The sequence below is a fragment of the Nymphaea colorata genome, chromosome 6, assembly GCF_008831285.2.
Source record: "Nymphaea colorata isolate Beijing-Zhang1983 chromosome 6, ASM883128v2, whole genome shotgun sequence".
In the NCBI taxonomy this organism is placed as follows: Eukaryota; Viridiplantae; Streptophyta; class Magnoliopsida; order Nymphaeales; family Nymphaeaceae; genus Nymphaea; species Nymphaea colorata.
The window spans coordinates 2027702-2054528 of record NC_045143.1 but is presented as its reverse complement, the minus strand read 5'-3'; the positions used below and the strand labels follow the sequence as shown (position 1 = coordinate 2054528).

The following is a 26827-nucleotide window of genomic DNA, read 5'->3' as shown; positions in this document are numbered from 1 at the left end:
CCAGATATTTTTGCTGGTTATCAGTTTGGGAATTCCTAAATGGCAGATGATAAACTTGCGTCTGAAGCGGCACATGATAAATGGTGACCACAATATGTGTCAAAAGCAACAGCACTCGTCTTTCGATTCAGCCATTCCCTTTGCATCTCTCTATATCTTGTCGGCACCGGTCCTTTTGGTGATTTTCATAGCTTAATGTGTTACATCCTGATGCAGCGTTGTGCTCAGATATATTGCCCGTCGACAAAACCAACACGAGGAACATGCGGATGTGAAATTTGCTTGAGAATAGGCTACTGTGTATGGACTTTCTTTCGATCAATAAAGGACTTTTTCTGTTTTTATTTAAAGAAATCTGCTGCGGCTCGTCTGGCTGCTGAAATACTTTGTGAGTGCTATTACGAGTGCCCAAGATTGCAGTACTTTGTGAGTGCTATTACGAGTGCCCAAGATTGAAGCAGGTTTATAAAACAATTATTTTTATTGTTTTATAAATTTAATTTATTTTTTTAAGCAGATTCATGAAACACTGATCAACTATTCCCTAAAGCTGTCTCAGTAGGTGGCAGCACTTCACTTATCCCTATCAATACGCTAAGGCTGTCCCTGTAGGTGACAGCACTCAGCTCAATTTTTTTTGGCAAACTTTCAACATGTCACTTGGTGTATGTCGTCATAAAAAAGCTTATATGAGACCGTAACATGATCGAGTAGGTTTAATGATAGCAGTTCTAATTATGCGGCTCCAACCGGGCGGAAACTATTTGCTATCCTGCTTGTATATGCGCCATGCTCGAGGAAGAAGTGAAAAGGCGACGGTATAGAGCCTCCTGTAAAGAGGCCCACCAGCTCCACAACTAGCCAATGTTATCCACCCCCATTGTTATTATTGGAGTTTAAACTTTTTGGTGCAACGAGATACGAGAAGCGAATTTGGAATGCCAAGGGGAATGGAAAAGACGAAGGTTAAAAGCTCAATGAAGCGAGAGAAAGAGAGAGTACGTGAGCTCCTTTTTCACAGAGTGAAATTGTTTACTGCAGGATAAATGGGGTAAATGTTAACGATTTATTAGTTTGTTTCATTGTTGCGAAACCTCAAATCTGGTCCTGTCCCTTGCAGAAAGATATGTGCAATGGTGGGTCTCAAACTTGCTATATTCTGTCAACTTGGCAGCTTCATAGTTGCACCCATAGATGAAGTTTCTGAGAAATAATTAACACACCTCGTGTAAATCTTCTTGGAAGTTTTACGACTTTTTTCGTTGGCCCTTGTGCGGATTTAGATCTTAGACAACACGCTTTTGAGACTCTAAAGAGAGATTCAATTCTTGTGCATATCTGCACTCTCATTCATCGACGGTTGAACATAATGGTCCGAAACATGCAAGGACGGGAGCTCCTTCTTGTAGTTTCGGAGAACACCATAACCTCTTTTATCAGCTCCTTCCCTCCATTTAGGACATGAATCCTTTGTGGAGCTTTCTCTTTGTCTGCTAGATGCTTAAGAACTTCCACCAAGATTTCGGGACCAAAAAATAAAGTACGCTAACGTTTCGATGCTGTAAAAAATGCAGTTAAATTTTTCATGATTGCTTAGAAGGGTTCAAGGGTTGTCCTCCATAAAGCTTGTTGTTCACCAGGAACATTACTTCTGCCCATAAATAAAGAAGACGCAACGTGGTTAAGGTTGCCATGGTCGAGGAAAAAAATGATCCATCTGTAGCTTCTTTACTTGAAGAACAAATGCGTGGATGAAGAAGCAGGAGCTATTGAACTCTACGCGACCACGAAGTTGAAAAGATGAAGAGAATAAGGAATATAAAAGCCTCCAACAGTGAACAAAATTTGAGGATGTTCTAGTTATTTTAACTCATTTACTCATTTGGATTCAAATAACCGTGGTTAAACTGCAGAAAATGTGTTTTTGACCCACATATGCGTTTTTTTTTTCTCCATCATTAATGAAACTTCCTTTCTTTCTACTGCAATCAACTGGCGCTCCGGCGTTCTGCCATATACTTAATTGCCGTTGTCAAGCTTATTGGAGGTAGTTTTCGTGATCAAATGGAATATGGAAGCCATATTTATTTCAGTAATTGTATTGTTACAAATCTCATCTATTCAGCCATCCATAGAAACCCGATCTAGAATTAAAAGTTAAAACAACAACAAGAGAATCTGCATAATGATGAAACCATGGCTCATTTTGTCCGTGATCAGAATCCATTTTCCTGAACATTCCCTGTTTTGCCTTCACAGAAAGAGTCGTCCAGCCACCCTGCAGACTTGGCCCTCTTTACATAACTGCCATACTGTTCTGCCACATCCGGCACATCCAGCTTCAGATCTTCCATGCACTCTGCCACCCTTGAGAAGCCTTTGGTCATCTGGTTGCTGGTGATTATGCCAATCCCATAGCATTCATCGAGCAGCCTCCACAGTCTCTCTTGCTGCTTCTTCTTCTTCTCCATTGCCATTACCAGTGCCTTCTTCACCACTTCATGATGGAAGAATGGCATCCCTATTTCACGAATGCAGCGGCATGCTTCTGCCAAGTCACCTCCACTCTCATACTCTTCCAGTAAGTTGATGATCTTTTCTTTCACGTCCTCTATCGTCCAGCCAGTGCCTTTGGTAGTTCCACCACCCCAGCATCTCAAAATCCGCTCCCCAGATAGACGAGCAGCTAGTAATGATCTTGTCATGTGAAGCACTCTGCTACCAACTGCCTCTTGATTCGGTGTCATCTGGTTAGCAATCTCTTCTACTTGTTGGGGAGCGAGGACTTCATCCACTACTGCTCTTGCTATGAACAGCGCTAGATGCTCAACTGCAACAGGCACATCCAGTGCTATGTCTTCCACAACTTCAATCAACTGGACGAAGCCATTGACAACTTCATCTGCAGGGAAACATAAAGAAGAAAGCAGAACGGAGGCCATCTCTTTCTCTCGGTTCTTCCTTTCCATCGCCAAAGTTATAAGTTTCTTCACAAAAAGAGCTCTCAATCCTGTATAATTGAGATCTTCCTCTGATTCCAATATGCTGATCACTTCAAACGTGTCACCTGATAAGAAGTATTCACGGATTATCGAGATGGCCTTCTTTTTGAAGGCTTGAGCTCTATGATCCTCTAGTTTCCTTCCTGTCTGTGGAGGAAAAGGCCCGAGGGAGGAAGTGCACAGCCAGCCTTCAGATGCTGCCTTTGATATCAAAGATTGCAGAAGTTCTCTTGCATTGGGGATATCAAGTGACAAGTCATCAACAGTGTCGATTAGCCGACCAACTCCTTTAGAGATCTGGCTTGAATTTATCACACATTCGTCAAAGGCTTGCTTGAGCAAGTCAAGAATAGGACCTTCTGCACTCCTCCTCTCCATTGCCATAATGAATGCTCGCTTGACTATTTCATGGTGGAAAAAAGGGACCTTTAGATCCTTAATGCATCTGCATGCCTCTGCCTTGTCCTTGCTTGCTACATACTCAATCAGAAGGTCACCTATCTTTGCCTTGACAGCTTCTACTGTCTTGCTCTTGCTGGCACCCCACCTCCTCTCTACTACCTCTGCATGCAGTGGTGCTGAAAGATAGCCCTTCTCTGTCCTTCTTATCACTTCCATTCCTTTTGATTCCTTCGGGAGGAAACTTGAATGCTTTGTCAAGAAGGCCGGTGGGAGTATATCATCAACTATGGCTCGAGCAATGAACAGGGCTAGCACATCCACTGTGTCCGGTATGTCTACTGCCAAATCATCCGCTGACTCGATCAGCTTACTGAAACCTTTATACACTTGAGGAGGATCAATAACATCTGCATATAATGTGGACAACAGAACAGCTGCCATCTCCTTCTCCCTGTCATGCCTATCCATTGCCATTGAGATGAGCTTCTTAATAAAATAATGGACGAAACTGGGAAAACCAAGTTCTTTTAGTTCATTAGCAGCTGCAGCAATATCATCAGTGGCAAAATACTCCTCAATTATTATTTTTGACTTCCCCTTGTACTCCTCGAGGGCACTTGCAAAAGCTTTGTCGTTCATTTGGTTAATTTCCTGCAAAGAAAGAGTATCTTTACTGCTTTCTATCTCAAACACAAAAAGATTATTAAACTTGCACAAATGGAATCGTAAATCCTGTGGGGGCGAATTTCTCGCACTTCATTCTGCTCTATTCATGTATATGCTGGGAATGCTGTTTAGTTCACATCATTTTTCATGATCTGAACGAGTCATGCATGCAGCAGTTAATTTTCCTCTGCATTTGGGTGCATGTTCCAATGTCATGCATGCAGTAGTTGATCTTCCTCAACATTTGGGGTGTGTGTTCCAATGTGTAAAACTTCTGGTGAGGATATTAAGGTACCTCATTGCTGTCATAGTTTGGATCATTTGGGTCAAGAAAGTAGCCATCCTCTGGGTCAAGTAATCCTCCCCATGTGCCTTTACCACCCGAGCCACCTGCCATGGTAGTGTAAGTATTCAGCAATAAACACTCTCTCTGCTATATGCATCTTCATATTATATAAGAGGAAACAGGTTCATACACTTGAGTTTTGTTCTCATAGAGAAATTGAACCAAAAGAGAAAAGGAACATGTCAGTAACCTCTTGCATCCCAGATAAAATGCATGTCCAAGTGGAAGCAAGGAACCCTTCAAAATGGGGACGCTGATAGTGTAAGTTTCAAGGGAAGGCAAGATAAATTACTTGGAGGAATAATGTATAAGTAAATATGATCAGTCAGTCCTAATTGATTCCCAAGGGAAATACTCATTGGAGAATGAAATAATCCAATTTAGCAGCCAAACTTTTGAAAGGACGCGCACTTTAGCATTGGAAACAGATGAGATGTGCAATTACAACTGGGAAAACAGATGCTGTGTTCTGTATTGTCAGAATCAGAGAATTTGTGTATGTGCGACCTCAAGTGAGATTTATTTCCACCTCTGGTACTTTCTTACGTTCCAGTAAAGTTGTGATTTCCAACTGAAGGATGCTGAGAAAATTAAGAAACACAGGCATTGAAAATGTGCAAGTTTTCTCATGAAACAGAAGAACACAACGGAATAGCTGTAGGACAAAGGTGGAGATTTATGTACCTTTCTTTGGACGGCCATCTCTTCCAGTCCGAGAGTGTCTGTCATGCTTCTGTACACTTCCCTTAGGACTCTCTGTGCTAGACTCGTGTTTTGCATGGTACTCTCGAGGTGTTCTGGGAGTCCTAGAAACTTCCAAAGGAGAAACAGATGATGGATCTATGCTTTCACAAGCCGATTTGAGCAGTTCCTGATGTTCTTTTGATATAAACCCGTCGCTGAAGTCCATTTTTGAAAAATTAAGAGGGAAACACTGAACAGGTTAAGACCAACCTAAATTTCTGTATTTGCTAGAGCGGTGTCCAAGGACACCAAAGAATAACAATTTCTTAAAACCATCAACTGTAGCTGCTAGGAATGCTTTACTATTCAGAAAAGATATCCGATCAGTTCAACCATCATTCAGTAATGACCATCTTTATGATCAGTTCGTATATTTTGGTTCATCTGAAGAGAACTGGTCGTTTATTCTGTTGTCAGAATCTTCAAAACTATAATCTCGGTTCAGTGAGACGGGTGAGCTCTGGAAAGAACCTGTGAACGTGCATTTCTTGGGAATGCGATAAGAATTTGAACCCCAACAGTCAGAAGATAATTCTGGTTGGGGTTACCACACTTATTCTGAAAGCCTCAATTCACATCTCATAAGCATGTGAATACAAGGGTGTATTCAACAAAATTGAGGTCGAAACAGCCATACGAAAGAGACCAACTCAAGCCAATTCACTGTTAACAATTTCCTTCTCTTTCTGGCAAGCTTGACCGCCTTGAATCAAGATCTTTACCAATAAAGATAGACCTGAAATCAACCAAGTTGAAATTATCAGCAAGAAATAAAGCCAGCTTTTAATAAAAGAAAAAAGTCTTTCGCCCTGTAGTCTCAAGGATGAGTTTGGAAGTGGGAAACGATAAGAAAATAGGATACGAAGAAAACGCCATTTTATACTTTGGTACCAAGAAAGAGAAAAAGTTTCAGAAAAACCAAGTGTTCAGTATCTAAGCCTTCCATATCTACCAGAAAGGCATCAATTTTCATGCCCTTCCCCCTGACAAGAATTAGATTTTCACATGTCCATGAACAAATGGAACTTTTCCTTGTGCACCAAAACAATCTTATTTCCAAACAAGATTTTCTATCACTCGAACCACGTTCGAAGCAGGCAAGGATCAGATCATTAGGGAAGAGAAAACAGCGCATCGTCCATGAAATTATTACTACAGTTGAAAAATGAAATGGAGAAAAGGGTGACCCAACTCCCAATTAAAGATGAAATAGAAATTGTAGAATTCTTTTTTGAAGAAAAATATGTATTAGCCCGACTCAACATTCAACAAGATCTATAAACCAACTATGGAAACTAACTTAAAAGAAGAAAGAAGGAAGAAGATTATCTTACTTCGTTCACTCCAGTGTTCTTCCTCAAAGAGAGAGAGAGAGAGAGAGAGAGAGAGAGAGAGAGAGATTACTTATCAGATGAAGAGTGAATTGTCTTGAATCGTCGGAGAGATTAAGAGAGAGAAAGAAAGTGATTTCTTGTAAGATAAAGAGTGAATTCTCGTGGATCCCAGAAGAGATGGAGAGAGAAGACGGATTGGATCAGTCTAATGGGCGCGCCCGCTTCAACCGTTAATAACTAACTACACCCTTATTCTTAGGAAAAGTGCTTGGTCAGATGATGTGGGATTTCCAAAAGAACCGTCGAAGACTAGGTCATGGACAGAAATGACGTTTTGAACCGTCTCATTGCATGCTTTGTGGAGAGGTGTATCTGGATCCCCCCCTTTTTACCCGACCCGAAAGGAGTAAACCCGATTCTGATAGACACATAAGAGAACATTGGACCTACGCCTTCTTGGAGACGGGACAGATTTTACAAGCAAGAAAATGATGCACCTGAAGCCATAGCCCCTTGCTTGCTCTATACAGCTGAATCTGACAATCTTATGGAGTTTCGATCCCGAATAAACCTGAACCAGAGATGTTTTCAGTCAATGTCGACAGGAGCCTGAATGTCTGTGCGCATGCTTGCGTGAATAGATTCAGAGTCGATCTTGCGCAACCGGGTCATTAGTTAGAGGATTTTACATAAACTGCTCAAAGAAAATCTTATGTGACTTTATGATGCAGCCAAGAACATGCCCAAGTTTCACAGTAGCGTATTTTTTGACAAAATGGAACAGTTGGTTGCACAGATAATGAGAATGAGTCTTCCAAGAGTTTTACCAGTCAGAGGCTTGCCAGTGAGCGTTAAGTCATGGATTTGTTTTAAATAGAGAGAGATTATAGTTCTTGTGAATTCTTGTCCTTGCCTGACTAGGGAAATGCTTTCTATCTGTGGTGATGACTTTCCGATCAGGATGTACATTCATTTGTTAGTTTTCTGAAGCCCATTTTCTAACCTTCTACGCACATTTTCCGCTTCCCATCTTTATTGTCTACTAGTTGTAAACAAAGATAGTAAGTTTGACCTCTTTTAACAGGACTGATATGCACAAGCGGTGCAAAAAACATAACAGGGACAACCTTGCACCGTGATCTTTGATCTTTTTACCAGAAAAGGGAAAAACACGTTTCTTTTTCATTCAATCTCTTCTTTCTATTTTGTCCAGAAGCTTTAAGATTTCTTCTCGAAGTTGAGCTGATTCTACATTTACAGCTTCCGATACATTTGGTAGGTAGATGATGTTACGGAGCATCAAAAGTTTTACACGGCTTGGAAGTAGTTACCATCTCGACACGATTAAGGATCCTCCTTTCATCTGCCCAACTGGGATCTTAGAAGCTTGGCTGCTGCTACCATGTTGGTGAGTGCGGGAACAACTTCACTGTACTTCCTGGTCTTCAGCCCACAATCAGGGTTTATCCAAAGTATGTTTTTGTCCAGAACAGCCAGCATCTTGTTGATCCGCTCTACTATCTCATCTGATGCAGGTATCCTTGGAGAATGAATGTCATAGACACCCGGGCCAATTCCAGCACCATACTTGACGCCTTTGTGGAATACTGAAAGTAATTTCTCATTTGACCTTGAGTTCTCAATTGAAATTACATCAGCATCCATGTCGATTATCGCATCAATTATGTCATTGAAATTGGAATAGCACATATGTGTATGGATCTGCAGTTCAAGTGGCCAGCATTTTCTTAGCACGGAGTTGAAGCCAAACATCTACTTAATAATAAGCATACAGTATAGAACTGCTCAGCTAATAATGTCTATAGGTGGGCCCTTTTGGACCAGCATCCATGTCATAAAGACCAAAGCAATCAACAAAAGTAACCTGTGATCAACAGAGCAATGAAGAGACTAATTACTATAAACACTTGCAAAATGAAAAAATAATCAAGTTACCAACCTAAAGCACGTCAAACACAACAAGATCGACAAAGTCATATAACTATGCATATATAATTCAAGATACATCAGCAGCCTATTCTTGCCAAACAGAATGACCTTGAAGCTGCTACCAATTCATGTTTTTGAAGGGCTCGTGTTTGAGGTTCAATTCAGGTCTCAAATAGACCGTTCCCGAAACTGGCCAGGCACAGGATGGGTTTGTCACTTTTTTGGATCAGGACACTCTGCTTCAAATCTCATGACAATTGTTCCGGCCAGATACGAAAATGGTTCTAATAGAGTGTGGATCCAGATCCTTTTAGCCTAGAAACATGATCCCATTTTGCAAACGGTGGTTTTGTTCAGGTATGGGAGTAACCTTTCTTTTATTATACAGGTCAGGGACACTCCATAAATAGTCCTCTCTCACTCTCTCTCTCTCTCTCTCTCTCTCTCTCTCTCTGTGTGTGTGTGTGTGCAAGTTTTGCGCCATTTCTTGCTATTCATAGAAAATAGCCGGCGATGGAAGAACAAACATAACAGATCACAAAAAGCAGAAGGGAAAAAAGTTGGGAAACAAAAAAAATTGGACCTGTGTAGTATCTTTGACGCTACAGTTTGTTATTCTGAAAGAGCGGACTGCCCAATCAAGATAGAAGGCCTGCTCTGACTTGCGCAGTGGTAGGCCCTCTCTTAGTGCAGCTTCATCAATTTGGATCACCTGCATGTCAAAGAGGAACTACCAAGAATCAGCAGGCATGAAATTCTCCATAATCAACATGCAATTATAAATTTAAACCTAGTGACCCAAATTCATACTTCAATCCAATTCACAGATGGACAGCAGAGAGAAATCTAAGAACTGTCTATGGATATGGTGTAAACTGTTTAAACTTTAAACTGTTAACCCACTTTGAGTAATCAGGTGTAAACAGTGATTACACGTTTTCCAGTTCAGACAACTCAGTCCTTTCCGGGGTTGCTTGAATGATGAATGACAAAGGATCTATTGGGGCCTACCAAAAGCCCAAGTACAACAGTAACTTGACTAAGGTGAAATTAGAGTTGAAAATCTTCTGATAATTATACCTCGAGCTATATATCCAATTGCAAGACAGGATTTTCTAACAAGGAGAGTGCTAATGAGAGAAGGATTACAATAACATGCCAAAAATAGAAAATTCTGACCTGTATTCCAGCAGCTTCTAAATCCTCAACCTCGTTCTTGATTGCCAAGGCGATCTGGTAACACGTCTCATGTCTGAGAAATGATCAGACAAATAAGAACGCAGTTAGCAACTTATCAGCTAAATGCATGAACCTTTCAGACTTGGGTAAGTGCAATTCAATGTAAGCGGATGGATGTCATATCTAGCTAGTACACCAGAATAGGTTAGGCACCGTGAAGTTTCGTAATGGATTGGATAGTACTAAGTACCCTTGCATGCAGGGTCTATCGCAGGTCTAGAAGAAAATATGAAAGTTCATACTGTAAAATTCAGAATCTTTCAAGTACTAGATACTGCAATTCACATATACATCACACTTACTTAGGTTGGTCATTTCTTACGAAGGACCAGTTTAGAATCGTGACAGGCCCTGTCAGCATTCCTTTCACAGGACGAGAAGTCATGCTCTGTGCAGTTGTAGACCAGAAAACTGTCATGGGCTTTGGACGGCTGACATCTCCATAGATGATTGGTGGTTTCACACAACGAGAACCATATGACTGTACCCATCCATTAACAGTGAAGGCAAAGCCCTCCAATTGTTCACCAAAGTATTCCACCATGTCATTTCTCTGTATTGAAATTTGATTAGCATACGAGTTTCTTTGAGAACTGAAATTCTGAAAGATGAAATAAACTTATGATTACAAACTTTACCTCAGGTTCTCCATGCACAAAAACATCAATGTCTAGATCTTCCTGCAACTTGACAACTTTACTTATCTCTTCCTTAATGGCCTCCACATATTCATCCTCAGAAATCCTGGAAGTGTCATTTATTATTTTCACATGGTCTCCAGAAACCATTGGATTCAGCAAAAAATTACTCATGGAAACTTTTAGAACCTTCTTTTTATCTTTGCAAAGACCAAAAAAGGATATAACAAACCCAAAGATTGTCAATCAAAAAAATAATGGAAGGGTGTCTTTTTTTAGCTAAAGCTAATGCCTCGAGAATAAGTAAGCAAGTAGATGTTGTATCTCCTTTATGCTTCTTAAGAAAAAAAAAATTAACAGGCCAAGATTCAATGTAGATATTGCATCCGATGTTGCCAAGCATTAAACAGCAGAAAAACTAGAAGCAGCTGCATAATATGGAGAAAAACAACCAAGAATAAGGACATAAACCTCACCACACATAAGGTACAAAAGTATCAGAAAATAAGAGTTTCTTGGACCATCGTTGCCAAATCGATGATCTAGAGATCACTAAACCATACAAGTGATTAGCTGAACGGAGTCCAACTAATTCTACCAAGGAGTCAGAAAGAATATTCCTTCTCAACAAAGAATCAGTTAAGTAGCCTTTTTGTGAGTTCCTCTAGATTTTTGAAAGTCAAACTAGACAGTCAGATGTGTACTTAAAGTTTTAAACCAAAATATGCATCAAAACAAAATGAAAAATTAACCTGTTGTGTCGAAGTAAGAAATACAGTAAACAACTCACAAAGGTTCTCTCCAATTGACTTTCATCAAGGAAACATAGTTCATAGTGTGAATCTAGGCATAAGATTAATGGTGATGCGTCAAACTAGTAAGGTATAACATTCATCTCACAGCAGACTCACTTATTAGCTTTGTATTCACGTCTAGTTCTCCTTAAATCCAAAGTCTGTGGAAAAGAACCAAGTGTAGTGGTGGGAAGTAGGGGCAGATTCAAGCTCTTTTGTTGTATACCAAGCCTGGAACTAACTGAAGTTGCACGATGATGATCAGAAGACCCCAGAGCAGATGCCTGAAATGAATGTAAGATAATTAATACCATGTTATCATGTCACTTTCCTGCTTCTGAACAAGATAGTTGCTTTAACACTTACAGCTTTCTTAACTGACATGTTATTCACACGTATAGAAGATTTCCTCGACACTTGAGCAGCTCTATTGGCTGCAAAAAAAGCCTGAACATAAATGTGGTCAGATTCAGGTAGGTTTAACTTCTTTTAAACAAAGGAACAGAAGCATGCAACACCATGTACCTCATCCTTTTCTCCCGCCAATGCCTTAGACAAGAAATTCACCTCAAGAATTTTCTGAGAAGCAAATGCTAACCATGACTTGATTTCAGCATCCAGCTTAGTTTCATTAACCAAATCAACAGCAGTGTGCAGAAGTGAGCAAGATGTTGAAACAACAAGCTTTTCTGCAAGAGACCATCTCTCAGTTATAAAAACACAAAACAGGTAGAAATACAATCTGGAAATGCCAAAAACAAAAAGGAGTGGAGTTCTATTTTCCCTAGTTCCTGTTAAACCTAAACATGGTGTTTAAAAACAAATGATATATAGAATTCATCTAATATTCACCAAAACTCAGTTTGAATAAACAGAAAGCTACAGTTGGATAGTTCAAATCAATGTTTTTGTCCCTCCTTTCTGTTTGTACCTCAAAACCAGAAAAAAAAATTCTAGCAATAAAAAGTAACCGTGCATTGAGGATCATAAATTTAATTTCCATTTTGTTCCCAAGTTATTTGAACAATTTCCTGCAAAAGTAAAAGAGAATATTGATCTGCATTCTTATCCATCCAAAAGATGCATGCATACACATGCATATGTGCACTTTTTGCACCTTCATGAATGTGCAAGTTTGTGCCTCTATGTGAGCACTTCTACATAAGACAGTACCCTTGCCAACAATGCCCTCAAGAGTCTTCAATGTTCTCAATGATGCATCAAGATCATTTGCCCAAATATTTCGGCCATCAACCACACCAGCAAAAAGATATTTGTTAGCAGGGAAACCAAATCTCCTTATCGTATCCAATGTCTTCTCGCCACGCACTAAATCAAAACCAATTCCAGAAACGCCCTTCAATGTTGTCAGAGTCCTAGTGCAAACAATTTCTTCATATGTAAGAAGGTGAAGACTCCTGATTGGGAAAATGTAAATCTAACCAGATACTTCTAAAATTCCAACTCACTTGTATGCCCTTGGAGGAATATCAGCAAAGTATGTCTCCACGATAATATTTAGACCAGATGAGAAATCTTCCAACTGGGAATATGATTCAGAAAATGCTTTAAGCTCATAAGAATCCAAATCCAGTACCAGCATCGGCTCATCAAACTGCACCCAAGTTGCACCTGCTGCCTGCAGCTCAGCCAGTACTTCCCTGTATTTATACATGTTAGAAAAAAAATAGGCGATGTCATAATTTATTGCAATTATGATAAGCTGCTGAGGCTTGCCTATAGATTGGAATAATCTTTTCCAACAGAGAGAAAACAGAAAAAAACTCCTCAACACCTTTTGATGGCTTCGACAGCAATAAGTAAGACACAGGACCGATAATCACAGGAACAGTTTCAAACCCAAGCTGGAGAAACAGAAATGTCAAACAAGGCTATTAGGATAACTGAAAATAATTCCTGGTATAACAATTCAAAATCATAAATTTGCAAAAAACAGAAATAATGGCTGAAATTGTTAAAGAGACAAAGAGCATAACTTTCAAAGTGAAAGAAATACCATTTCAGAAGTCCCAAACCTGAATAAGCCACAGACAAGAGTAACCATAAATATCATGATATTTTCTCTAATGGTTTTTATCAGAAAAAATGAATATCACAACGATACAAAGTAGCATTCAGATAGTATCACGTATATTTCAATAAAAACATAAAATATCGTATTCAAAAAAGTTTATTTCCATAATTGCGTTTTAAAAAAAAATAAAGGACTTGGCCTTGAAGAGCCTCCAAAGCACCCTGAGAGGGAGAAAAGAAAGTCTTACTACGTGAAAATCTAGAGAAGCAGAACTTTCAAATCCACCTTAAACCCAAGAACTTCTAATTTTAACTAGTTACCTCCTTTGCCTCCTTGTATTCACTCACTGCCTTGTGAGAAGCATATGAAAATTTCACCTCAGGGCCCAGCTCAGGTACAATGTAGTGACTGGATCAGAAAAGCAAAAGAAATATCTCATCAGTAAAGTAGATGACCAAGAACCATGTGAAACCAACTTCAGAAGGAGCGAGCAGCCAAATAAGTAGGCATACTCACTAGTTGGTGTCAAACCACTTGGTCATTTCCATTGCCGGGGCAGAAGTATTCCCTCTGGCCATTGAAAAGTAAATATCAAAGTCTACCTCCCCTCCAGACCAATCATATCTATCGGGTACAGCCCCAAGCATGGCTGTAGTATCAAGAACCTGATCATAGTAAGAAAAGGTATTGCTTGGGATGAACTTTGTTCCTGCCTCTGCCATTTGCTTCCAAGTGGAAGATCGTATATCTTTAGCAACCTTCTGCAGATCTTCAGCATTGCCCTTCCCATCCCAGAATGACTCCAATGCAAACTTAAGCTCTCGCTTGGGTCCAATGCGTGGATAACCAACAAGATGAGAAGCCATTGCTCTCACCCAACTGATTTGAACAAGAAGACACAGCCAACAGAATGATTGAAGGAGCTTAGAACATCCAAAAAACTTGGACAAGATGATGAGAGCAACAGAACTTAGTGATGCAGATCAACGTACAAATTGCAAGGAAAAGTCTACCCACTGTGTTGTAAAACTATGATTGTCTAAGAAAAGCAGGAAACAATGAGAAATAACAATAAAGTAAAGGGAATGTAAATCAAAAAAGTTAATTTCAAATCCAAATGGACCTAGTGGGCTGATTTGTGTCTGGGTCGGCTCCAGCATATGACAAGAAACTCCAGAACCATATATACTGAGAGGAAATATCATTTTAATCTATAAAAATATGATTATGAGTATGGAAATAAATCAAGTTCTTCACTCTAAAACTCATGTCATCATTGAAAAAAGTATAGATTGTGTTCTTTTTCTAAATAATTAATGATTGTGGTCTTTTACTTTTTGAGGGGAACAAGCACTTAGAAATCAGACTGAAAATCAAACCATGTGAGATGCAGACGAAGGTATTTCCCTGGTATTGCTGTTGACAAGAATGTAACCACATAAATAATGCAGGTAACAAACCCGTTTTTTTTTTCCTTTGACTTTTTCTTTCCTTTTCTTGCGCAGACTCAAGAAAAGGACCTCTACATAAAACTGACAAGATAACCTAAAACCAGCTGAGATGCCTATAAAATCAAATCACAAATGGCAGTCGGCAGATGATGAACTTGTCAAAGACATTGGTCAGTTTCAAAGACTAGTTGGAAAGTCTATCCACCTAAATGACCAGATCGAACATAACATACGCAGTCAGCTAGGTCAGCAGACACAAGCACACCAGTAAGAAGTCACATCTCAAGGATATCAGCAAGATTCTGAAATATCTCAAGAACGTAGAGAACAAAGGTGTGTGGACTAAAGACAGGTGAAGCCAGCATTGAAAGCCACAGTGGCTCCAACTGGACAGGCCGTTCAAAGTGGAAAGAAGGTCTAATACAAGGTTTCTAGATACTCGTAGAGGACAACCTAGTAGCTTGGTAAGCAAAAAACAGAGAGCAAAGTAAACTTATGTGGATAAAATATGTGTTCAACGAATTGGGTTTGGAACCACATATCTAATACCCATGCATTGTGTCAAACAGATAGCAACTCACATTGCGGCCAATCCCATCGTTCACAAATGCACGAAACACAGAGAAATAGTCCACCACTTCGTAAGAGAAAAAATTTAGAGCTATGAATATCAACTGAAAAAAGCTAAAAGCAGCTTCCAGACATGTCCACTAAGGCTTTCACAGGGATGCAATCAAGCGACTGACGGCATCTTGGCAAAGTTGGAGCCATCACAAATTTGGCCGCAACTTGCAGGGGAGTGCGCAAATGATAGTGATTTCTGCAGTAGTCATTCCACCTTCCTTACCTGCCACCTGCATTGCCTTTCTTATGTGAATCACTGTTGTATCCGTGGTGATGCCTTGCCTTACTGACGCCATCATCATGCTGGGAATAACGAACATATCTTTGCATTGCCAAGAGCGGCTCTATGCATTGAAGGCATGGAAGTTTAGGGGAAAAAATAAAAACAAAAACCATCAAGCTAGACCAGGGATATCAATGAGACATCAACCTAAACAAAAGTAAATAAAATCATTGAGAAAAAAACATTCTCCAATTAAATGATACTAGCAGCGCTGTTGCACCAAATCAACGTTAATCAATGACCGCCGACTGTAAATAAACGTAATACATATTAGACAAAATAGATAAGCAAATCACCCGGAAAACAGTGTGGGAAACCGACTGATTCTTCTCTGACCTCTTATAAACGGCGTCAATTTTAACGATACATGAAATGTGAGATAGAATTAAGAGGGGGGAGTCTTACAGCCGAGAATGGAAGCGAGGAACGAAGCCGAGGGGAGAGAAGGGCGAGGGCCGACGATAAAGTGCAGCGAAGAGGGTAGAGTGTTTTATACTCGACATCGAAAGGGAGCGGCAAGACGCTGCTGTGGACGCAGGGGACCGCCGCTGAGAGGTGAGACCCCTTCTGCGTTTAATTTAAACAGTTCTTTCCAAATTCCATCCCTGTATTATAGAGATTTGACGTATACGTCCCTGCATAGTTATGATTGGCAATTTTGTGTTTGACGTTATTAACTTTTTTTTTTTAATTAATTAACCTATTGTGCAGGTTCCCTTGCTTCAACACGGACAATAATAAAAAGGGAGATATAACTCTCTCTCCGTGTGAGAGACCCTTAAGTGCCAAACGTCATTGAAAATATTTTAATTGACAGTAAAAATAAATGAAGTAATGTTAAATAAGAAAAGTATCTTGACCTTTGTTTCTTCCAATGCATGCCCGTGTAAATTCTTGCAGCAGGAGCTGACTTCTAAGTTAGCTGTTAAACATAGGAAACAGTGGTTTCACAGTTAAACTCGAGGGGTATTTACATCATTTCTTAAAAAAACATTTTTTTACTCTTTTCGAGGTGGTTTTTTTATTTAAACATCATTATGTTGTTAATCATGGAAACAGTGTTTTCATAGTTTAACACGATGGGTAGTTAGATAAGCTAAAAAAAACTTTTTCTAGTCAAAGGTTATTTTTTTTTATTTAAACATCAAGTACATGTTCTCTCTTGTAGAGTGAGTAAGATATCATACTGCCCAATAGCCTTGCCTCTTATCTGCTTAGATTATAAAGTCTGTTTTTAGTTTTTCACGCTAATGCTTCTTTTATGATTCAGTGTCCAATCTTTAGCAACATAAAGAGTTAACAGTTCAAAAATTCAAAATATCATTGAATCTTTCTCTCTCTCTCCTGTGCCGTTTCGTCTTTCCTCTTCTCTCTTATTTTTCTGTGCATTGTATTGTATATTTGCTTTTCCTGCTTGTATTTTTTGCGTTATTTTTGTTTTTTGCGAATTGTTTTTTTATTTATGGGACCTATTATCCTCAAATTTTGTTATATATTCCTATTTTATCGGCTCTCTTTTTCTCTCTCTCTATATATATATATATATATCACCTCTTAAGATGGATGAGAGAAGAAACGTAAATTAAAAGTTCAATCTGCATGGTGCATATCCTCACAGCTTTAGATGGCATGGCGTCTTGAATTGATTCCAACACCAAAGTAAAAATTACAGCGAACGTGACAACAAAAACGATGCATGTATGTATTCTAAGCCCATGATGACGGGCACCTCACAAATCCAAGAAACAAACTTAGTCATTAGAAGATTTCGTCTTTGTCCTTTTATCTTATTTGTTCGGGTCCAGGTGAGAAACATTATCGAACTTTGATCTGTTTGCATTTTAGCCAACGCAGTCATGCTTGAATGTTCATTATTGCTCACAATGAATCCAGTAGCTGAATTCTAAATCATTTGGTCTAAGATTGATAATTAGACACAGGTTTGGACTTCGAGGACAATGAGAAGGAGAACCCGAAAGTTGGAGCTTGTGGTCACCAATGACAGATCCAACCCCAAAAAACGGATCCAAATCTTCACAACCCAGGCCTGGCCCCAACTCTGGGTTCAGATCTTCTTTCCCGTACCGGGGATTCAGTCGCCAGGTCGAGTTCAAATGTGGCGGTTGGGAAAACCGCCCAAAGTCTAAGGGCCTTTTCGTCATAAGGCTACTTGGCGCCCCCGCGGCCACAATCTCCGGGCCAGTATGAAATTGACTAATGAACAATCTTTTTAGTTTAAAAAAACTTTCACATGGACACGAACTTAATGACACGATAGGACAAGCTTTGGTATAAATTAATAGTCAAACATCGTTTTGACGGGGAAGAACACGACTCGACACGAGTTTGGTCTCTGCCCGCCGCTCTCAGTCTCTCTGGCTGAAAAGGATGAAGACGAATTAGGTGGATCAAGACGGGACCTGTTCTTCCGCTCTTCCCTCTCCCTCTCCCGCCTCCGTCCTTCTGTGAATCCTGTCCCCAGCTCGATTTTGGGTTATTTTCTCTCTCGGTCGTCGTGTCCGAGGAGGAACTATAGGGTTTATTTCTGGAATCTCTGGCTAGAGTTAGCCATGGCGATGCAGACGGGCATAGGGCTCACGAAGGTTCTCATCCTGGTTGGAGCTGGTATTGATTTTCAGCTGTTCCCCTTTGCTTTTGTCAATTTTTGGGAAAAGAAAAGCGTGCGGGTTGAGTTGAGCATCGATTGGTGAGCTCTCTCTTTCTCTCTCTCTCGTGTTTCAGGGTATTCTGGAGCGATCGTTCTGAAGAACGGCAGGTTGCTAGACATAGTGGGAGATTTGCAGGTTGGATCTGAGTTTCTTGACTTTCTTTGCTTATTTTGCTTTGCTGGATTTTCTGATTTGTTGATACTGAAAGTGTTGACTCTGGAAAAGCTCAGATGGCTTTCCTATATTTTTGCAATGAAGGATCTCTCGTTCGTAGTAATTTAGGGGATTTGGTTGCTTGTGTGTTTGAGCAATTTGGTCTGGTTTGGTTTTTGTTTCTGCATCGCGTGGAAAGTTCGGTCCTTTTCTGCAAGTCAGCTTGGCTTCGATATTCTTTCTTATTTGTTTCTGCATCGCGTGGAAGCTTTGGTCCTTTTCATTGATCAGCTCAGGTTCGATATTCTTTCGTATGTCGTCCTCTTCCGCGTGTGTTTCTTTGCCTTGCTGAAATCGTGAAGTTTGGCTTCGGAAGCTTCCCAATTTACTGGGTTGTGTTTTTGTTGTTTCGAAGTTTGTGAAGGAAGTTGCTGCATTATTTCCTGTGCTGTCGTTTAACCTGTTCGATCATTTTGATTTGGTGCGCATACCAGAGAGGAAGAGAAATACGTTCGGCGCTCTCTCTCTCTCTCTCTCTATATATATATATATATATATATATATATATATATATGTACGAATGCAATTTTCTCTGCAGATGCATGCACCTGTGGACAAAGGGTTTATAAAGTGAAAGTATCAGTTACAGAATTCGCTATAGATTTTGTTTATCAGTTTTTTTTTCTAAACTCATCTGACAGTTATAATTCGTTGCTTGAATTAAATTGATTGTAAAAAATATTAAGACCGCATTGAATTGGATAATCTAAATCAAAGTCGCAATTCTGATTCGGGTGATTGAACTTGAATTGGTTAATTCTATTAGAGGCCAGCCAATTTTAGGATCGCCTTTGAATCAGGTTATATGCTAAGTCGCTCTGAATCTGATTATTAGTTTTAAGCAAGTTTGATCTCCTTTTCCCGTGTTTTTATTTAAAGTTGATTGCAGTTAGGGGCCATAGATCCTGAGTCTTATGTGTATTGCTGCTTTCCGTATCGTTTTTCAAAAGTCCTAATCCACTTCCTTTTTTGTTTCTTTAATTTTAAAATTTTTCCTGGATATTCTATGGGAGACATAAGAGAAAACTGTTTCTTGATATTTTATCATGTGAAAACTTGCATCTGCATGTGCCATGGTTTGCTTCTAGGGCATTATTTTCTCTTGCCTTTCATTTGGATCTCAAATGAGTTGATTTTTTTCAAGTATCCCTAAAAGTGTTAGGGGGAGCCTAGTCCATGGGTAGAGCTAGACCTACACGCTCCTATGCTGGACTAGAATGTTTAAGCTGGACCAAAAAAAAAAAAAGAAACATAAAAAATAAAAAAAATGCAACGTTAGCAATTATTATTAGTCACATGTATAAACTTTAAAGTATAAAGAATAAATACGCAGAGTCACATTAAATCAAACCAGTCCCAATTGCAGGTCTTTTCCCCACCTAGGATCTAACAACCATAGGGGGATGGTTGTGGAGAAGAAGGAGACAAGGTGAAAGTGAAGAAGTAGGTGAGAGAGTGATATATGTGTGTGTTGTCAAAAGCATTGGGTTCTGGATGAGCTTAGAGCTCAGTCAGAATTAGGTGTATTAAGCATCCCTTGAGAACCGTAAACCAATACAATGTAATACTAATTATTAAAACATAAAATTAACAAAAAACTGAAACATTTCTCAATGGAAAATCTATATTTATTAACTGATGACAAAAAGGTAAAAGCGTATGATAACAAAAGCCTATTAAACATTTCATAATTGATAAAGATAACATGGTAATAAACATATTAGAAGTTTGAAAATCAAATTTAATGTAGTTGAAGTGTTGAACAACTAAAGTTCAAAAGTTACATAGCACAAAAGAAGACAAATTAATATCAATGTTTTCAATGTTATAGAGCACGCAAAATCTTACCACTTAAGCTGCCAAATCTCTAATTCCAAACTAAAATTCTAGGACAAAACAAAAAATTGCCAAGCTAATTGAGAAAAAAAAAGGTGGGAACATGAATTCCTCAATATAGTCGTACTTTGTAGTTTATGCTAACATTGTTTGCTGCAAAATTGTCTTCTATTATAATTCTAATAATAAAGAAAAGATATTAGGAGGATAATGCATATATATGCAAAGCAGTGTTAAAATCCTAATAACATGAAAATATTCAACATACAGTAGTACATAAATTCTTAATTGTAGCAATAAGTATAAGTCCACATGCATGCACATGCACTCACATATACACACACAAGAATATACTTTTAATGCAAAATCACATGCAACAACAAAGAAAATGGAACACAAATGCACAAAAATGAAAGAAAAATGTCTCAAGAGAAGCAAAAAAAAAAGAGTAAGGAGAAAAGACCACAAAAATTTAGGTTGTCAAAGAAAAAAACTATGCTATGAATACCTGGGCATCTTAGGGAATGTTCTAAGTGCTTTGATATGGCAAGTTGCCTAGGAACGACCAGCATAGGCAACAAACCAAGCCCGGGAGCCTAGACAAGCCTTTGATAAAGTAGACCTTTTCATGAATATGGGAAGTTATTTTGGAGATGATCTTGGAGTTTTTTTGTTGCATCTGATGGTAAGAGGTGATGTATTTGAAACATTTGTTAATTATTTTTAAAAATTATAAGTGCATATTTGTTCTCTATATCATTTCGTGCATATTTGAATTTATTGTCACCTAACTTCAGTTTTTCATACTTTTTCTTATTCCTTTTGGTGAGAGCAGACATTGTTAAAGGGGATTGATAAATCTGGAGAATCTTCTAATGCAGAATCTGACTATTCAGAAGCCCTTGCTTCACAGGTAAATAATGTTTGGACTTATGTTTACAACATATAGTTGATTATTGGATAGCAGGACAGGCAATCAAAAGGTTGTTAATTTCCCTTTTTATTTTGAAATTGTTTGGATTGTACCCTTTTCCAAGTTATGTAGCACACATAAAATCTAAGCACTCTTATTATGTGCTTTACTTGTTAATTGGATGTTCATGGTTGCCTCGGTCAGATTAAGTACCTGGACAAGATATCTTGTGGGGTTCAGTCAGGTGAGGGGTGGTGGCCCTAGGGGCCATATTTCCAAGTTTGAGAGATTAGTGGGAGACCAGGCTGATCTCTTTTCGTGCATGGCATTTTCACACTTGTAGTCAAGGCTAAACTTGCCTTGATTCCTAGTATGGTGTGTGGATGAGCATATGTGTGATTTCATGCACTTTGAGTCTTTCATGGTTGCAAACACGGTCTATGTATACAAGACCCGTTCGTGATGCTTTGCTGAATGTCCTGCTTGGAGCATTTGAGGTCTGGCAACTTGACCCCTTTGTGTTGGATGTTGTTCAATGCCTTACCAACATCTTTGTCATGAAGTCTTTTACTAGGTTCAGGTTATTTTAAATGTTTACATGGGAGAAACTACCTTCGGTGTGAAACCCTCAACGCCATACCATATACTTCCAAAGTTCTGGCTTGCTTCAGGGCCTGGGTGGACCTACGTACACCCTTCAACCCGAGTGTTGCATTTGCCACCCTTTGCCGCCATTTACTAGGTCCAAACTTGAAAGGCTATTGTTGAGGTGTCGTTCAACAGTAGTGGACAGCTGTTTTCTGTAACAAGAATATTGCCATTCCAACTAATATTCGTGACTATTGTACCTATTGTTTGTTTTTATTTATCAGGTTCGGCGTCTTGCAATGGAGGTCCGCCACCTAGCCTCTGCACGGCAGATCACTGTTGTTAATGGAGATTCTGGTCAAATGGGTAACTTCTTATTTTCTTTCTGACATGAATGATAATGTTGTATTCATCGCCACTGATATCATTCTCGGGTTTTTAACAGTAAAGTTTTCTTGCTTATTTTTCAGCAAATTATTTTCTCGGGAAAATTTTGGGAAAATCTTGGCAAGTTTTTGGAAAATGAAAAATAAAACCAATTAGAAACTAATATTAAGATTTAAGACATTAAAAAACTAGATAAAATGATAAAAAATAATGTATTAATGATGATAAGAATGATGACAAATAATTTTATTTAAGTTTAAAGCTGAATAGAGGATGCCGCTAACCTTAGAAAAGAGAAAAACAAAAAAACGGGAAAAAGATGGGAAAAAACATGATAAAAACACCATAAATATTTTTGTATATTTTTTGCAAAAAAATGGGTTTTTTCAAGCTTTTTCGTTTTTGGTATTTTTCTTGTTAATATTGTGATATTTTTGAAGATTTTGTGATTTTTGTGGCTATAGTTGTTTCTCAGTTTCTCTATAACTGAACAACAATGATATGTTTCCTGTTTGGTTTTATGAGACTGTTGTTCCTCCTAGACTATGTCCCCTATTGCTCTGGCAAACTTTTGGTTATGTTGCATTATGTTCTTTTCCTAGAAGCTGTTTCTTGGTTATGTTTTTAAGTTACTTTATGAAGAGCTTTCTTGTAACGGTGCAATGATGCACTTATTACAGAGGTCCAGTGAGCCCAACATGTGTGTCTGGTTTACTTTTTTGCGGAAAAGTTAGTAATCTTGGTGATTTCTTTCCAGGGAATGTGGCATCTCTTCTGGTTCCAGCTGCGGCCTTGGGGGCTCTGGGATATGGCTACATGAAGTGGAAGGTATAAGTAGTTGTGTTGTTTACCTTTTCATATTTTCTCTTTTTCGCTACTAAAGTTATTCTCCTATTTATTTTCTTCTCATCCATAGTTGCTGAGTGGTATATTCTCTTTCAGGGATTGTCATTTTCTGATCTTATGTATGTAACCAAGCGCAACATGGCAAATGCTGTTACAAGTATGACAAAACATCTAGAGCAAGTTTCTGCAGCACTTGCGGTATGCACTCTTTGCCAACCTGGATGTGTGTGTGTATGTGTTTTTGGCTCGTATTGTGGTCTATATGGGTCAGATGCTGGTTAACTAGAACCTTTAGCCTTTAAACAACAAGGCTGTTGGTTTTTAAACCCTTGCAAAAAATTTTCTGGGCATTTGTAGGACGTGGTTAATAGCCAACTCACAAGTTTTTATGCATAGAGTCTCCTTTTCCCGCTTTGCAATCAATAGAAAAAGAAAAACCACAAGCACAATATTGCTGTAGCAATATTATCTTAGCATGTGTCTTTGCAGGCACAGGCATGTGCATTGGGAAGATCAATAGAAAACATAATATAATCATTTGCTGAGAGTAAATAAATGATCTTAGAAAAAAACTGGAACAATCAAGTGGTAGTCACAGGCATAGATACAAGAATAATTGATATGTGAAACTGTGAACAAGGAGTCCGAACTACTCACCTAGCAACTAATTTGACCCCACATCACCTGTGGAGGTCCCTTTAGTTCTTTTATTTGGCATGTGTTTGGCTGCTGCTTTTGTAACTCACGATTCTCAGTCTTTTGATGACAAGGGAGGTTGAGGGTTTGAAGGGTTTATCCATATTGTTAGAATAACAAACTTAATTGCAGAATGTTGGACATTCCTTTTTTATTCAATTATATGAAGTCTCCAAGTTATAAGATGTTTTACCATATCAATTTTTGGTGTCTCATCTCCTCCCATGTCTTCCTTTTTGTGTTGCAAGGCTACAAAAAGGCATTTGACTCAAAGGATTGAGAACTTGGATGGTAAATTGGACGAGCAAAAGGATCTGACCAAATTATTGAAGAATGAGGTGAGTGTTAATTGTTTTTGGTACTTGGTCCTAATTTAGTAACCATGGAGTAAAATTTTTTTTTGCTTTCTCCTTTGTCTATTCTAGTTTTTTCGTTTGGTCTATTGTATCTTTTCCTTTGACTTACAGAAATTGGTTGCCAGGTTACTGAAGTGCGTCAAGATATTTCTCAAATAGGCATTGACTTGGAGGTTCTACAGAAAATGGTTTGTGGATTGGTAAGTTTGTTTAATAATTTTTATGTTGCTGATTTCCTTGGTCTGCATCTTCCACCTCTGACATGTTCCATTTCCTTCTTATAGGATGGGAAGATCGGCGCATTGGAAGACAAGCAGGTGATCTACGATTCTACATAGCCTGCTTTACAAATGAAGATCTCAAAGTCTTCCTTTTTCTGGCATTATGTCTGGTTATGTTGTAATTTGTTAAATATTATAAGATTATAGATTTTGCTTTATCTGCATGGGATGCATCATTGGGCTTATTATATTTTAAAAGATATACGAAGGTAGTGCCATTAGCAGTACAAATTTGTGCTTTATAATGAACAGACATAAAACATGATTTCTAGTTGCTTTTTAGGGAATCAACATATAAGATCGTCACAAATTGTAGATGCTACTTCTATGTGACTTTAGGGTCTGACTGAGCCATATCTAGTGTTTACTTTCTAGCTGCTTGTATATAGCTGTTTAGGCCTGCACCTTGTTGCCATGACCAGTAACATCGGCCTCTCTTTAAAATTTCACAGATGATACTGATTAGCATGAAACTAGGAGGATCAATAACAAGCTACTTTCTTGTTCTTTTGTTTCCATAATGTCATTTTGTCCATTCAATTCAAACTGGTGTGCAGGATTTTGCTAATGCTGGAGTGTGGTACTTGTGCCAATTTGTTGGAGGCACAAAAGATGGGAAAATGCCAGAATTCCTACAGGTAAGATTCCAAACATGGAATTTGTTTATTATGCCATTAACATAATCTTGTTGGCTTCCATTTGAGAAAGATTTTCCTCGATGCTTGTATCTGCTAGCACGATCAAGCATGCTAGTTGAATTGGTGTGAAAAATTATGACATGCATCTTAGTCTCTCTCGTTTCTCTCTGTTGTATGAATATGCAGGGGCAGACAAAACCTCCTAAACGCCTATTGGGGTTTTCAGACATCCCCAGTGCCAAGGTTAGCTTCAAACTCATCTCCCAAGCTGTGCAATTAGTACCCCATACTCCTTGCTGCTTGAATAGAAAGCGGAGTGATGAAGCCCACAAAGATAAAATTGTAGCTAATGTTCATATTTTGCGTGAAACGCTTCAGGGCCTTCAGTATATAGCTGACACCATAAAGTCAGGGACCACAGAGAAGTCAAAGACAAACGCAATCTTCCAAACCGGTACTGAAGGATTAGAGAACACAAAAAGCTTGACAAGGTGTTGTACTGGACTTCTATTCTTCTCCTGCTTTTGTTATTTGCTGCTAACTTGTGCTACTAAACAGCATAATATCGAGCAATTTAGTTGTGGCCTAGGCTGACAGCCCAAGACTATAGACTTGGCATCAAAAGCTATAGGCGACTCCAGTCAAAAAGCTGGTTTTAAATTTCACTTGTCAGTTGCACCTAGTCGCTGTCTGGGCCATCTGCTATTACTTGGCAGGCATGGCGTGTCTGGGGTTTCGCATTTTTCAGTGCCAAATATTCCCTACTTTGGTTTCAAAAAGATAATACAGTAGATGCTACATTTCTGCTGCTTTTAGCTAAGGCTGCTAACTGATTGGCCATGTTGTTGCGCCCTTTTTTTAATTGGCTGCCCAAATTGAGACGGGGTCTGATTTCTGTGCATTTAGCTGATCGAAGTCTTTCCACTTCCACTTTGGACCCCACCAGGCAATAAATTCAACTACTGGCTGCTGAAGATTCAGATAATCTGTGTTTAGGCGTCTCCAAAATCCATGTTGATCTGGCTCTCCTTTGCTTTGGTTTATACACGACTATTTTTATACTTCAAAATGCGTAAAGAGTGTGAACATCTGTGCTAACATGTCAAGAAAAACTTCATTGGTACAATTTTACTAATCTAGATGAGGGTTCTGTTGCAGGATTGCTTCTGTCGGATGTTGATTTCTACAGTTATTACGACAAGGGGGCTGCCGGCAGAGAATAAACTTTATTAGCAGGAAAACCCTTCATTCTCCCGCTACACACAATAACTGAAGGAAACTTATTCGTCCTCCGTTCTTGTGATTTTGCAAGCTCTCGAGGTTTTACATTTGTCAGGATCATCCTGAGGCTGCCTTTATATTTGAAAGGAGAAAACCAATACTTGTCCCCAGTGTGTGCATTCAAACACAATGTGAGGAATTTAGAACGAGAAAAGATTTTTTTTTTTTTCTTGGTGGCGATATGTATGCATCGTTATATTAAATGATCATTTAAGCCGAAAATAATGATCGTATTAAGCAAGGTTTAGCATTGGATTCGAACTTTTGCTGGCGACCTTTCTGCAGTTGTGGGCCTGTGACGAGGCCTTTGCTCGTAGAGTTGGAGGTGACGTAAAATTCACCAACGGATTAGGAAATAGGAACAACCAAAAGTTGGAAGAGTCCCATACTGAATCCAGATGATACGAGTCTGACTTACTGAAACGATCCAAACGAATTGGATCCAGACCCGAAACAGCATTCTATGGTCGACATGCCAGATACGTTCTACATGCGCAAGTGTTGGGATCATGCTTCTGTTTAAAGATCTGGCAATAATTAGTTGCTTTTTGATATTGTCAAAATGTTTTATATCTCGATGGGCATAAAATAGCTGGTTAGTTTGAGTGTCCCTTT

At 38.9% G+C, this 26827-nt stretch overlaps 3 protein-coding genes across 5 annotated transcripts; 1 reads left to right on the top strand and 2 right to left on the bottom strand.

Annotated features, from left to right (window-relative positions):
• Positions 1 to 2083: 2083 nt before the first annotated feature.
• LOC116255631 (MA3 DOMAIN-CONTAINING TRANSLATION REGULATORY FACTOR 2) lies at positions 2084 to 6689 on the bottom strand. Of its 2 annotated transcripts, none has more exons than XM_031631503.1 (4): positions 6565 to 6689; positions 5101 to 5896; positions 4366 to 4460; positions 2084 to 4055 (listed from the first exon to the last, which is right to left on the bottom strand). In XM_031631503.1, the coding sequence occupies exons 2-4, from the start codon at positions 5324 to 5326 to the stop codon at positions 2217 to 2219; spliced, it is 2160 nt and encodes a 719-aa protein (XP_031487363.1). In that variant the 5' UTR covers positions 5327 to 5896; positions 6565 to 6689; the 3' UTR covers positions 2084 to 2216. The 2 variants fall into 2 exon arrangements, with proteins under 2 accessions (XP_031487363.1, XP_031487362.1); XM_031631502.2 differs by having other exon boundaries at positions 6495 to 6635.
• A 966-nt stretch (positions 6690 to 7655) lies between these two features.
• Positions 7656 to 16062, bottom strand: LOC116256351 (5-methyltetrahydropteroyltriglutamate--homocysteine methyltransferase 2-like). Of its 2 annotated transcripts, XM_050078417.1 has the most exons (15): positions 15914 to 16025; positions 15449 to 15569; positions 13667 to 14029; positions 13471 to 13558; positions 12853 to 12980; positions 12585 to 12776; positions 12289 to 12491; positions 11641 to 11804; positions 11482 to 11562; positions 11233 to 11399; positions 10322 to 10427; positions 9986 to 10236; positions 9624 to 9696; positions 9028 to 9156; positions 7656 to 8216 (listed from the first exon to the last, which is right to left on the bottom strand). In XM_050078417.1, the coding sequence occupies exons 2-15, from the start codon at positions 15553 to 15555 to the stop codon at positions 7854 to 7856; spliced, it is 2415 nt and encodes an 804-aa protein (XP_049934374.1). In that variant the 5' UTR covers positions 15556 to 15569; positions 15914 to 16025; the 3' UTR covers positions 7656 to 7853. The 2 variants fall into 2 exon arrangements, with proteins under 2 accessions (XP_049934374.1, XP_031488564.1); XM_031632704.2 differs by lacking the exon at positions 15449 to 15569 and having other exon boundaries at positions 15914 to 16062.
• Positions 16063 to 17834: 1772 nt separating this feature from the next.
• Positions 17835 to 26453, top strand: LOC116255430 (uncharacterized). The gene is made up of 13 exons (XM_031631250.2): positions 17835 to 18133; positions 18251 to 18312; positions 21062 to 21139; positions 22012 to 22093; positions 22872 to 22942; positions 23057 to 23158; positions 23905 to 23994; positions 24138 to 24212; positions 24297 to 24329; positions 24851 to 24931; positions 25118 to 25174; positions 25310 to 25422; positions 26090 to 26453. The coding sequence occupies exons 1-13, from the start codon at positions 18079 to 18081 to the stop codon at positions 26109 to 26111; spliced, it is 921 nt and encodes a 306-aa protein (XP_031487110.1). The 5' UTR covers positions 17835 to 18078; the 3' UTR covers positions 26112 to 26453.
• The last annotated feature ends 374 nt before the right edge of the window (positions 26454 to 26827 follow it).